We start from the raw sequence: 14001 nt of genomic DNA on the forward strand, positions 1-14001 counted from the left end.
AAATCCTGTGCTGCATCATAAAAGCATCTGCACAGTGGCTTTGCTGTTTTCTTGTACTGGGCACAATCATTTTCAACTTTTTTTTTTAAATGAGAAAATAGGTCTTTAATTGTTTTTGTTTTTTGGTCTGAACTGGTAATTATGGAAACGTTTTAGCAACACAGTGATATCTCCTGGTTCCATTTAGGCAGTTTCACCAAATCATGCAAACCCATGACAGAAAACAATGAGGTGAAAATGCGCCTCTTTGTCATTCAGAGAGCCCCTTGTTGTTGCAGCGCAGCCAGCATGTGATGAGGCAACAACAGCAGTGGCAGGTGGAGTCTGAAACATTACAAGCCCCTGGACACACACATGAAGAGCTCAGAACAGCAGAGGAGCAGAGGAGCCCGCTGTAAACATCTGTCCAAGGCTCTCTGCTGTGTGCTGTGCAGTCTGAACCACTTTGTGTTGTGTAAATCAGGGCTCCCTCCGGTAACAGCCCCCGTGGCCGACTGGAGCAGCCCTTCTGCAGACACAGAGGCACAGCTGAGGGGGCCCCCTAGACTCGACTAGAGGTGCAGTCTGGGGGCCACCAGGGCGAACTCCCTCAGAATGTTCCGGGCCACGTCCACTTTGTTCTGCGCGATCATCAGCGCTCTCTTCACGTCCTCGAACGAGTAGCCCTCGCCCATCAGTTTGGCGATCTTAGCGTCCACGTTCTCTGACTGCAGGCCGTGGGCTTTCCCTGAATGGATGTCCGGGGGGATCTTTCTGGGCAGGGGCTTGGGCGGCCGCGCGGGGGCCTGCAAACACTCCATGGAAACTGGAGGGAGAAAAAAAAAGGTCTGTTTTTGCACATCTGCTGGCAAAGAAATGAATGTAACTAACTAATCGCACGACAGATGGAAAGCAGCAGCAGCTCAATCTAGGGTTTTCTTTAGCAATGTGTGTCTATAAAATAAAGAATATACTCGGCTTAGCAACTAAAAAGTGAAAGTCATGCTTGTTGTGAAACTTTGAGACAGATGATCAACTGGTGAAAAGAGCAAATGTCACCAAACCATCAAAAAGTTGTTGATAGAATTGATATAATGCTTCATCACTACCAAAAATAAATCTCAAGCAATGGTTTAAATGTCTTGAATTGAGAATATTTGTCGTGTTTTGAGCAGTTTTCACTAATTTTGACTTTTCCCTGATTGCACCCTGATTACTTTGCTTGTTTGATGACATTTCAGACTGGTTTGAAGGTAATCTCGTCAGAAATAAGAAAGTAAAGGTGTGAATGGGACAAGTGCAACCCTCTTAACCTTTAGGCATGTAAATGAATCTGAAATAAAGACAAAATATGTTGAAACGAGGCAGAAATAATCTATGTCAGATGGCCAACCATATCTTAACTAGTCAAAACAACATATTGAAAAGCAAATCATGTATTCGTTTTTTTACAGGTGTAAAAAGTGCATAAATTTTTTAATATCCAGCTCAAACTGTGAAACTAATATATGATAGACTCATTACATGCAAAGTGAGATATGCACAGCCTTTATTTCTAATAATTTTGATTATTATTATGCGACAGTTGTGCAGTTGATGGAGTGGGTCGTCTCGTGATCTGAAGGTCTGGGGTTCGTATCCCTGCTCCCGCAGATGCACATTGCTGTTGTGTCCTTGGGCAAGACACTTCACCCACCTTTCCACCAGTGTCTGTGTACATTGGTGCATGAACGTGAGTTTGATTGGGTGACTGGTTCCTTTCCTGTTAAGCGCATTGGGCCTGATAAAAGTAGAAAAGTGCTATATACTGTAAGCTGAGACCATTTACCATTATGGCTCAGCTTGTAAAAACCCCAAATTAAAAATCTCATAAGATTTGAATACTTTGACAATGGACTGTAAGCCATAATCATCAAAATTATGACAAATAAAGGCTTGACATACTGTATGTCACTTTCCATGTAATGAGTCTGTGTCATTTATTAGTTTCACAATTTGATGAATTACAGAAATAAATGAACTGTTGAACGATATTCTAATTTTCCGAGTTTCACCTGTATATGATCTGGTTATTTCATTAGACTTGATTAAGTCACTAATTTGCTGGCGTTTATGGTTAAAGATTCCCTTCCTGATAGTGCTTCTTTACTGTTGCTGCATTTTTGTTGCAAATCTGCACAAGTTATTCTCCACTGCAAGTTATTTCTAACTCTTGCTTTAGTCAGCTTTCCAGTCCTGCTTTGTCGCTGTATTTTTCTGATCTAGTACAGTTGGAAGTAGAACTATTGTTTAGTGTGACGTGTTGAGCTTTGGAGTTTTCCAGCACAAGGCCCTACAGTATGTCCAGCCCTCATGTGATTCATTTAATTCATTCAAAGAATACGTCTCATGCCCACAATTGTAAGTAGATTCTCATGTTCAGTTTGGAGGCAGCGTGCACTGGATCAAAGCCAGAGAGGAGCAGTGTGCACTTAAGTAAATAGCTGTCAAATGTCACACGATGTGGTCCAGACTTTCTGACTTTTGAATGCGTTTCAAACCAAGATTACACAGAGAAAATAGTAAAGCATCAGTTCGACTTCTAAGAACTGACATTCACGGCTCCTTTGGCATTATGTACGCTTGACTGAAAGGAAGTACGTTCTAAATGCATCGAAAAGTAGCAGTGAAATAATCTCTGACCTGAGAAACACATTCGTCAAAGTCATCATGCCATGCTCCGCGGCTGAATGAACTCACGATAAAGGCACATTTTCTCCGTCCCTTTGTTGTATTTAAATGTTCAAGGCCAATTTTCAGTTTCAAAGGCTCAATCTTTCCCTAGACCTTTAATCTGTGGACTGATATAAAGAAATGACAAAAAAACCCATTTGTCTGTCAGCTTCAAAGGGATTCAGTTCGCAATATATGTATTTTACGCTTTATGGGTTCTTTGTGGAAAATTTGGAACAATACGTCTCTTGTAAAAGCTATTAACTGTCACACCAACACATTGAGGAAAGTGTCTTGCCCAAGGACACAACAACAGCGTGGAATAACCGGCTGGTTGCAGGGACCAAACAGCTCACTTTTCAGTCGCAGAAGGAGCTATTATGCAAATTCTGGCATTTCTAAATAATGAATGATAAGAGTGAAACATTGGGGTAATTTGCCCGGGGATCGGAGAGACCAGCCCGGGCACATACAGCCGTGCCCACATGTGTATGTAAGACACCCCACACAAAACATCATCGTGTGTCAGTGGGGCAAGACACCTTACCCACAGAGCTTGTATGCGTGTGATGGATGAGTGAGTGTTTGGTGGTGGCCGAAGGCAGAGAAAACAAGCTGTGCCAGACTGCAGTGTGTGTGGCGTGAAAAATGGTTCCTTGTGAAGCGCTTTATTACCTATGTCTTTGAAAAGTGCCATACGTCTACAGCACCCGTCAAAAGTTTGGAAACGCTTTTTTAATGTATTGGTTTTTCCTTTATTTCAAGACTATTCCTATTGTCGATTCTCACTGAAGGCATTTATTTATAAAGTTTAAAACAGATTCTTCAAAAATAGCTGCCTTTTGCTTTGATTTATACTTTGCCCAGGTGACGACCTTACTCACTGAGCTAGTGCCAAGAATAAAGGGTGTCAGGTGTACTTGACTCTCAGTCACATCAAAAAAATCTGTCGAGTGGCCAAAGCAAATCTTTACACATTCAGACTGATCAGGGGCTACCTCCCGTTTCATGCTGCTCACAGTTACTTAGTTACTGCATCTGCTCATGGTCTCAGGCCACCGCCACTACAGTCAAGCCACTACAAATGATTTACAACGGAGCGGTAAAAATCCTGGATAGAAAGCCCATTAGGTCACATCATTGTATCAGTCTGAGGATTTAGCTGAAGCTGATGCATAAATGTTCGAACCAGCGAGCCCCACAGGTCTTGAGTGAGTGTATAGTTCCACTCAGGGCTGTGGGTTCAAGGACTAGAGGAGCTCAGAACGGGAACAATCAGATCCCGAAACGAAACACTTCATTTGGACAATCGGCTTCCTCTGTACAAGGCACTAAAGCCTGGAACTGTTTACCCCCTGACCTGAAGGGAGAGTCAAACTGAGTCCTTTTCAAACACAAACTTAAAGACTTTTTAATAAGAGGTCATAAATGTGACCATTGACCGTCTGCTCTGCTGTGTTTATATAATGTTGTGCTGTAATATTATGATATGCGTTTTAATTATGTATTGTTTAATTTTTTTCTGTAAAGGCCCGACTAGGGACGGACATTGAGAATTAGCTTTGGCTAAAATGTTGTAGTATGTAACATGAGTTTATGTGACATACTTGTCCCTATTCCCTATTTTTTCACCTTTTTTACATAATCCCATGTGCTTCATGTCTTCAATGGGAATCGCACAATGTAAATAGTGCTGAAAATAAGGAAAGGCCAAAACTTTTGAAAGGAACTGTTAATCCCCCAGTGCACCATACCCTTTTGAGGAACAGTAACGTGGCTGGCATAAAGGGCAAATCTTCCATATTACTGTGAAACTCTTATAAATGTAAGGCACAAGATCCACACATATCCAACACCCAGATATTTCTTAAACCAGTGTCCAGATATTGCACAGGGAGTCATTACACAGATGACCAGTAATCTTTCATTATTTACTAAACCTGAAGCATCACACCTTTTAATTCAAAGAGACAAGACTCCGTAGCGTGCAAAAAACAAACAAATAGTTTTAGAGTAGATTGAGAGTTCGGGGCTGTACCTTGGCTGCTGGCTAACAGGTCGTGCTCCAGGCAGCCTCGGAAACCTTTCATGTTGTCAGTCTGTCGTCTGACCGGAGGCAGAGGCGCAGCGTTGTTCAGCATGTCAAACACCGTGTCTGCACAACAACAGTACACAGCAGCACCAAGCAGCCCTTTGGTTAGCTGTCACTCAACGCTCCATCCACAGAGACACAGAGAATAGAGATCTATCATGTCGTGAGCGCCGTAGTGTTTACAACTCACCGGGGGGGCAACAGCAGGTGCATCCTTTAGTGTTGTCCTAGTTTAGTAGCCAAAAAGGTATCTTACTTTTGTGCTGGTCCTAATATTGTTATTTCTTTTGTGTTTCTGGGCTGCCCTGACAAAGACATGTGTCAAAATGTCTTGGCAAACCATGCTTTGCAAAAGGATTTTTTAGTTTCCTCACACAAAGCGCCTCAGACGCCTTTTTTGATCCCTGCATTAGTTTTTTCATCAGTTCAGATAAGGGCAAACTTTTGGATGCGAGGGCCACATTGGATTTTTGAACGTGCCACAAGGGTCAGACCATTTGCGAGTTGAGTGCAATCGCCTAAACGCAGTAAAAAGAAGCAAATAGCAGCAGTTACGAATGATCTTTTTCTATGTCACTCAAGCATTGGTGATTTCCCTCCTTTTTTCGGCACGGCATATCAGGCTTGATCCTGTATTGCGTTCTGGATTGAAAGGCTAAGCAGTCAGTCTTCCTCCTCCATTTTGTTTAGGTCTAATTTATATACTATACATGGTTTAGACCGGATTTGATCTTGAAAGTCAACTTCATTGCCTAACCAAAAACAGCCACCACAAAAAAAAAAGGTCACATACTCTGCAATGTCTTGTATCAATGATGCGAGAGCGTGACCACTGTGCAAAGCCTCCTCCAGCACATCCCAAAGAGTCTTAAGATCTGGACTCTGAAAACGATGTCTCCCTAAGCTGCTCTTTCACAATGTGAGCTCAATGAATCCTGGCATTGTCATCTTGGAATATGCCTGTGCCATCAGGGAAGAAGAACACCTGGTCATTCAGGATGTTCATCTGATCTCATTCTTTGGGCACTCGGTGATGCTAAACCTTGACTTAACCGACTGCAGCCACCCCTGATCAGACAGTTAAGGTGTTTTTGTAACTTTTTTAGTCAGGCAATGTATACTTTAGTCCAATTAAGGTATAATATATATCTATCGATCTAGTTTAGCCCTGATTTGACTGTGATGGCTTTTCTTTTAATGAGATGGTACTTCGAGAACCTGACCGATGTTTTTTTAATCACCCTCATCACTCACCCGGGGTCAGTAGCAGGTGCTCGTGCCCAGAGCAGGGTCTGTGCGGCCGGCTCGGGGCAGACGAGGAAGAGGAGTTACAGGACGAAGACGACGAAGACGAGGAGAGGTCCACAAAGCTGTGTCTGGCTGGAGGCGGGGGAGGAGGGGGCTGCGAGGGGGGCCGGCTGTTGAAAGGGTCGTCCAGAGCTGAAACACAGGAACAGGACACAGACAGGACTGAGCTGCTGAATCTCCACTGAATCACGCTGAAGGGAGGGGTCCGACTGTGCAAGACAAGTCCACCACGGTCTGTCCCACTGGGGATTACATGCTCAAGTGCTGCCGGCTCATTGCCTTCTTCCCAAGAATATGGCTGCAATTTAGAGAGAAGCCTTTGAGCAGGGAGAGCACAGTGACAGCAGCACGAAGTATAAGTTAATAAAGTGTAGCCAGTGACAGGAACTTAGAGAAGACTTGTAGCCACGCAGGTGCAATATCTTGGTGTCTCTGCAGAGTGTAAAAAAAGTTTTAATGCAGTTTTAGAAGAGGAGTATTTTAGAAAACTGTCTGAAGGTATGTAAGAGGAACTGAGGAATTTATATCATGCAACTTTTATATAAATAAAAGACAAAACTTAAATACATCAATTCAAAACACCTTAAAAGAACAGGCCACCGTTTTTACATACTGAGATATGTTCTTACCTGAGCTTTGACGAGTTAATGCATACCTGTCTGTTGTTAGCATTTGGCCTCTCCCAATGTATTCCTATAGCTCCAAACGGGGGTGAAGTTAGAAGTGACCAAGCGCTTCCACGGGCACAAAGACCAGACAGGTACGTATCAACTCGTCTAAGCTCAGGTAAGAACATATCACAGTATGGAAAAGTTCTGGTTTAGACATGGTTTAGTCCAAACTAGACCATTTCAGACCCTATTAAGTCTTGATTTAATATTGACCTAGTCCAAATGCTACTAGAAAGCCAGGTAAAACATTTCCGAAGATGTTTTATGGTGTAAAAAGGTTTGGCAACTACAGCCTAAACAAGTCATCTTTAAAGGGACAATACAGAGTGTAAAAGTGTTAAAATTAAGTATTTTCCTCCCCCTACATGTTCCAGCCATGTCCTAATGTGTAGAATGAGCCCAGACCTGTTCACCACAACTGCCTCTCAAATCCTGCTCTGCTCCTGATAATGCTGTTACTTCGGGTCCGAAATGCCGTCATGCATGAGTTTAATATAGACGGTGCAGTTACACGTATGACCTGAGGTGGCAGTAGTGAGTATAAAATGGCCAACTTGCACCTAGCCCCTTTAAATATTGAGCAAACACTCTCAAAATTCGCTTACACTGAAAAGGTTCAGTGTAAGCGAGTGTTGCATTGTATTACTTTCAAAAAGCGTTCATCTGACAGATCGAATGACTCCCCACTGGATGGATATAAATCAAAGTTTTCAAAGCCGTTCTCTTGGACGAGAGGCGAAACGTCTCCAATTACAAAAAAATGATTTTTAACCACTGAATGTGGGAAAGTCACATTCTTTTTCTCTTGACTAAGCGAGTTTTTGAACAACGCATATAGCTATACACCACACAAAAGATGGGCAACCATTTTATTATTGCTATTCAATATTCAGCAGAGCAATGTTTTCAGCTGCCCTAATAAAAGCCATCTAATTATGTGTAAATCTGTTGTAAATTAATGTGCTATTTGCTGACTTCAGTGTGTTTGAATTATGCACAATACATAAAAATAGTCTCATTATCACAACAAAATAAGGCTGCGCTTCACCGCCGCACTAATTACACTGAATATCTGAGCATGTTGCTTATAGATGGCTTTAATTTCCGCACAGCCCAAGCTCCAGCGTCGTTCCTTAAGCGACGCATAAAAAACACATGACTAGCCATAATCACAAGCTGGCGAGATCATCGAAAGCTCTGTTTCCCAAATGTGTGTGTTTGCGCCCGGCCGCCATAAACAAACTGTCAGGGTCCATCTGTGAGCCGGAGCGTTCGTTCACAGTGAAATGAGCACTCTGTTACGAGCGTCTAATTGGAATGTGGAGGAGACAGCGGGACTCGAATGATCCCGCCAAACAAAAACAAAACAAAAAAACAATTGAGCGCACGCACGGAGCAAATGAAGAGGAGTGAAGGGGGAATGAGGGAGGAACTTCAGCCTCAGCCCTCCACACCTCATCAGGGCAGTTTCGCGGGACAGTTGGGAGGTACCTGAAGGAGGCAGCAGGATGTCGTAGTCCGAGGGAGTCTTGTTGATGTGAGGCACAACCGCCCGGCCCGAGTCGGAGAGCACACCTAAGGATCAAAGTCAGACACAGCTAAAACAAAACTGAAATTCTTATCGGCATTCACCAAAACATAATCCTGCGAAACATAAACGCCTTAATGTGTGTTTCATCTGCTTTGGCTCGGTGGTCTATTTTTGACTTTTGTATAGCGCCTATTTATTCAGATCATGCAAATGAAGAGATTTGCAAAGGAGACATTGGCAAAAACAGATGAGTGCCATAGAGAAACATAAATGAATGCTTGTAATTCTCTCTTTGGATAGCAGTGTTTGGTCTGATCTATTTTGGTGCAAAACCAAAAAAAAGGGGAAAAAAAGAAGAAAAACATGATCTGCTTTTGCAAATGAACTCTTCAAATGTCTCAATAATTACTTTAATGTCAGTCAGTCTGTTTGTACCGCCTTCTGGAGATTAAATCCATAATGATTGAGAGAAATGCTAATGCCCAATATTAGATACCCTTTAACAAGAGAACAAGGCCTTTACACAAACGCGCTCTAAAGGTTGAGGTTATTTTATCAGCGAGCAGTGGAAAAACCTAATCTGCCAGTCTGTTATTTATTTTATTTTTTTGCTATTACATGATTTTTTTGATTTGATGTGTTAAAATAAAGATTCAGTTCACACACACACACACACACACACACTCAGTCTTACACTTCTATATTAGTGAGGACACTCATAGACATAATATATTACCCAGACCCTAACCCTAAACCCCTAACCCTAAACCCCTAACCCTAAACCCCTAACCTTAATCCTAACCCTCACCCTAGCCTTAACCCAATTCTAACCCTAACCCTAAAACCACATTTGGACCCTCAAACAGTCCTTCAAACAAGTGAGGACCTCCCAAAATGTCCTCCCTTTCCAAATATGTCCTCACTCTGTTGGTTAAAAAGTCAGACTGGTCCTCACAATGTCGTACTTACAAGAACACACACACACACAGTTTAAACAGGATGATTACCATTTGAAAGCAGAGTAATGTGAATTGATGAACAAGTACAGGAATCGTAAGCATTTCAGAAAGTATTTGAACTGCAGGATGAGCAGCAAGGTGATTTCAATGAAATATTTTTTCCGAATAGTGTCATCTGTTAACCTGGCTAACGCCAGGCTGCTGTGTGCGCTCGAATTATTTCGAACTGCACAACAGCCTGGGGACCATGGCCCAAATTTTCCGGTGGATTTGGGAACCAATCACAGAGCGAGGAAGGACGGCAAGACGATGACGCACGGAAGCTTGTAGTTTATTTACGGATTAAAAAAAAAAAAAAGTTTATTTACGGATCCAACATGACAGCAGCAGACACAATGGTATTTTTCGATCAAGCTTTAGACCGTGTTCTAAATAGTTTATCTCAAAAGTTTACAGCGGGTACGTCATACGTCATCTCATGCGATGATACGATTGGCTATGGCTACGTGCAGACGCAAGATAGACTTTTTTTTTTTTTTTCGTATCGCCCAATAAACGAGTATGGACGATCGTAAACCACACCTCTCCTACGAGAAAATGCATTGGTGGTCCCCAGACTAAATATCACTTGTGATTTTAGTCTGGTGTTAGCCAGGCTAGTCATCTGTTGAAATGTGCTGAAGCTGAAAGTTTGGTAAAACATGTAAAAAAGTGTTAAATTCAGTTTGGACCAACCTGGATCTGGCAGTCTGGCTTTCCTCTCGTCCGCGGGGGGCTCAGGGGAACCGTTCTCTAAGTGCCTACACACACACACACAGACAGACAGGTCTTACACGAGGACGACACGGGACTATCATGTCCTCCATCGCCATGGCAACAGAGGAGGAGGGGGAGGAGACGAGTGGTACCTGGTGGGGACAGAGATGCAGATGGGCGCCTGGCTCAGACACAGGTTGGATGAGGGGATCTGATAGTCGTCCTCCAGTCTCTCTGGTCTCTCTGGTCTCTCCGGTCTCTCCGGTCGGTCCGGTCGCCTCCTCTCCACCGCTGGACTGCTGAAAGGGTTGGACGATCTACGGACAATGTTTATTTAGCAGTTTTAGTTAAGGCTATGGAGGTAATAAGATGCATTCAAGTTCTGGAAATGAATGCAACAATTAAACTCTTTATACTGTAGGTTAGGAATTAGGACTGTCGCCACTTTTTCATGGTTTCACATTATAATAGGAAGTCTTAAAATGTGTGTGTGTGTGTTTGGTTTTGCTTCAGTGTTGGGTGAATTGGTTTGGGGCGTTAGCGGAGCCAGGGGGGCAGTTAGCTTATTGCACGTCTGGAAGCGAGAGCCTAAAGCAAAACAGCTTATTCAGGGTTTCCGCAGGGCATTAAAAAAGCATTAAATTGGACTCAAACTGGCATTAAATCTACTTTTATTGATAAATTATGACATTACTCATCAATTTTTACTGTATGATTTCATCGAAAATACCAAAATTATGATCTAAAACATGTTCAGTTGCAGTTTTGGGTATTAAAAAGTTTTGGGCATCACATTTGACTCTTTTTGTGGCACACGAGGAGTGAACATACCGATATAATCCAGTGATGAATATGTGATTTGTAACTGGAGTAATCTTGATCATTTGATTCACTGGTGCAAAGTATGGTAGCTCCAGTCAGTTCAAGTAAAGGATTATAAAAGCAGGAGAGCAAGGCCGATTTATTATTTTGGTTCAGGTGAAAATACTACGGCGGATTCGCACAAATTGTGCATTAGGATGTGCAGGATAATGGATTGCGTGGGAGCCTCTTCTGCCCTTTTCAGAAACAAGATTTTGTCGAGTTATGAACAGCTTGAAAACTCAAGGTAAATGGGGAATTTGTTTTATTTTTTAACACAAACAGAAGTCAGTGACGGGTAGAGGAGTAGTAACATGATGCAGTAAACTACCCTGCAACAGTGTTGGGCAAGTTACTTTAGTCCAGGGTTAGGCAAGTTTGCGTCGTGGAGGCCGATTTTCATCATTGACAAAACACCCAAGGGCCGAACCTCAACATTGTCGCCTAAAGTAAAGAACTTTTCTCTGCAAATGCCAATGTTTTACATCAGTGGTTCCCAAGTGGCAGGGCTTTGGGACCCACCATTACCCTCAGATGACAAGCCGAGGACCCAAATAAATGTAATTTGTCATATATCGTATAAAATATTACATTTTCCACACAAGTTTTTGTATAACATTAATTTTAACAGGCACAGTTAGTGTTTACATGCAGTTTCAGATGGAAAATATTGAATAAAAGTTCCCTATAGACTCACTGAAAATGGTTCCATGACCCACTTTTGGGTCCCGACCCACCAGTAGAGAATCACAGTTTAACATTATACATGACCAAGCGGGATGCTCTGACAGGACATTTTTAAAATACTGACACTATTTCTCGCATTTTATTTTTAATCAAGAATATTTTTATTGAATTTTAACATATTAAAGAGATGAAACATATGTACATGTGTTTGGTACAAAAATGGTATATTAAAAACAAAATCCCCGGCCAAAACAAAAAGTAAAAAAAATAAAAAATAAAATAAAACCCCCACCATTACTGCCAAAACAATGACGTCACACCAAGACCTATTCCAACAAATGAAGGCACTGTAAAGTACAAGTAAAATATCACGGAGCTGGGAATGCAAGTAAGAGTGGGCCCCAAGTATCCTCAAAGGCACCAGGCGTTTGTTTTAGCGAACATCTTATCTTTTCCCATTTTAAGCAGGACATGACATCTTGCAGCCACTGTGCGTGTGACGGAGGGGAGGCCTCCTTCCATTTAAGTAAAATGGCACGGCGTGCCAAAAGCAAAGCAAAGACTAGTGACTGTCTTTTGTTGGCGCTGAGACATGTTTGACTTTCAAAAACCCCAAAAAGGGCTAATACGGGATTTGGTTCGAGCCTAAAGCTCAGTAGTTGAGATAATGTGCTGAAAATGGTCCCCCAAAAGTTGCTTAAGTGCGAACAAGACCAGAACATGTGACTGAGGGAGGCCTCCATCCGTTTACATCTGGTGCACAGTGGGCTGATCTCAGGGTACATTGCAGACAGTCTGGACTTGGAAATATGTGCCCTGTGTACAATTTTAAATTGAATTAACCTGTGGCGAGCACAGAAAGAGGAATCGTGGACTAGTTTGAGTGCACCAGCCCAAGCATCTTCGGTCATACTGACGCCCAAATCCTCCTCCCAAGCTTTTTTAAATTTGTCTATCAAGGGGGTTTTAAGTTCAAGCATTGTATTATATAACCTAGAAATTAGTCCTTTGGTTGGCTTTGATGACAGAATTTTGTCAAGTGTAGCTGTTTGTGGAGTAATTGCAGAGTTAGACAGATATGGCTTAAGGAAATGTCTAATCTGAAGATAACGGAAAAAGTCAGATTGTAAAAGGTTAAATTTCTCTCTCAATTCTAAAAAAGATGCAATGATGCCATCTTTGAGCAAATGTTTAAAACGAGTTATACCCTTCTGATGCCATCTCTGATAGCCAATGTCCATTGTAGAAGGTTTAAAGAGTTGATTTAACATAGGACTCCAAAGCGAAAAGCCGCCAAGGCCAAACTGTTTCCTAAATTGACCCCAGATTTTCAGAGTATGTTTAACCAAAGGGTTATTAAATTGACTAATGGAGGGTAAAGGTAGGGCAGAGCCCACAGTAGCCAGAAGAGAAGAGCCGCTTGAAGAACACTCCAATGCAACCCAGACAGGACGCTCAGGCTGTTCGTAATAGAAGGACCAATGAACTAGACATCTCAGATGGGCTGCCCAATAATAAAACCGAAAGTTTGGCAAAGCAAGACCACCGGTAGATTTGGACTTCTGGAGATAAGTTTTACTTAAGCGTGGTCGCTTGCCTTGCCATAAGTAGGAAGATATTATTGAGTCAAGCTGCTGAAAAAAAGAGCAGGGAAGAAAAATTGGCAGTGTTTGAAAAAGATACAGGAATTTTGGCAGAATAACCATTTTAACAGAATTCACACGGCCAACTAAAGATAATGATAAGGGTGACCACTGTGATGTCAGTTGCCTGGTCTGATCCAAGAGAACAGCAAAGTTTTCTCCAAACAAATCTTTGTACCTTTTGGTAACTGTAACCCCAAGATATGTAAACTTATTGTGCTCAACCTTAAAGTTCAAGTTTGAAAAATCTAGAGCCCTTGCTTTTTCATTTATAGGAAATAACTCACTCTTGCTGACGTTTAGTTTATAACCTGAAAGGGTACCAAACTGACTTATCAGTGTTAAAGCAGTGGGGAGTGATTCCCCTGGGTTTGAAATATAAAGCAAAAGATCGTCCGCATAGAGGGAGACCCTATGTACTACCCCTCCTCTCCAAATACCAGACATGCCGTCACAGGTGCGAAGAGCTATAGCAAGAGGTTCTATAGCTAGGTCGAAAAGCATAGGACTCAAGGGGCATCCTTGGCGGGTGCCGCGATATAAACGGAAAGGTTTTGATCGCTGGCCATTGGTACGGATCATGGCTTTAGGGTGAGAGTAGAGTAATTTGATCCATAAGGTAAATGAAGGCCCAAAGCCAAATTTGTTCAGTACGGCAAATAGGTACGGCCATTCGACACGGTCAAATGCCTTCTCTGCATCGATAGAAACGATGCATTCTGGCCTATCCTCCTGTGCAGTATATAGGATGTCAAAAAGGCGTCTAATATTGTAAAATGACTGCCTATTTTTAATAAAACCA

General features: G+C 42.2%; 1 protein-coding gene across 1 annotated transcript in view; it reads right to left on the reverse strand.

The window, feature by feature from the left end:
- Positions 1-512: 512 nt before the first annotated feature.
- The window catches only part of cblb (Cbl proto-oncogene B, E3 ubiquitin protein ligase), a 90264-nt gene continuing 76775 nt past the window's right edge, over positions 513-14001 (reverse strand). Inside the window, exons 14-19 of the mRNA XM_079565588.1 lie at positions 10161-10325; positions 9988-10052; positions 8254-8337; positions 6038-6223; positions 4730-4846; positions 513-805 (exon numbers count right to left, since the gene is read on the reverse strand). Of these exons, the coding sequence (XP_079421714.1) occupies positions 552-805; positions 4730-4846; positions 6038-6223; positions 8254-8337; positions 9988-10052; positions 10161-10325 (871 nt within the window). The 3' untranslated portion in view covers positions 513-551. The remainder of the gene's footprint in view (positions 806-4729; positions 4847-6037; positions 6224-8253; positions 8338-9987; positions 10053-10160; positions 10326-14001) is intronic.

Source organism: Gobius niger (genome assembly GCF_951799975.1).
Source record: "Gobius niger genome assembly, chromosome: 11".
Taxonomy (NCBI): Eukaryota; Metazoa; Chordata; class Actinopteri; order Gobiiformes; family Gobiidae; genus Gobius; species Gobius niger.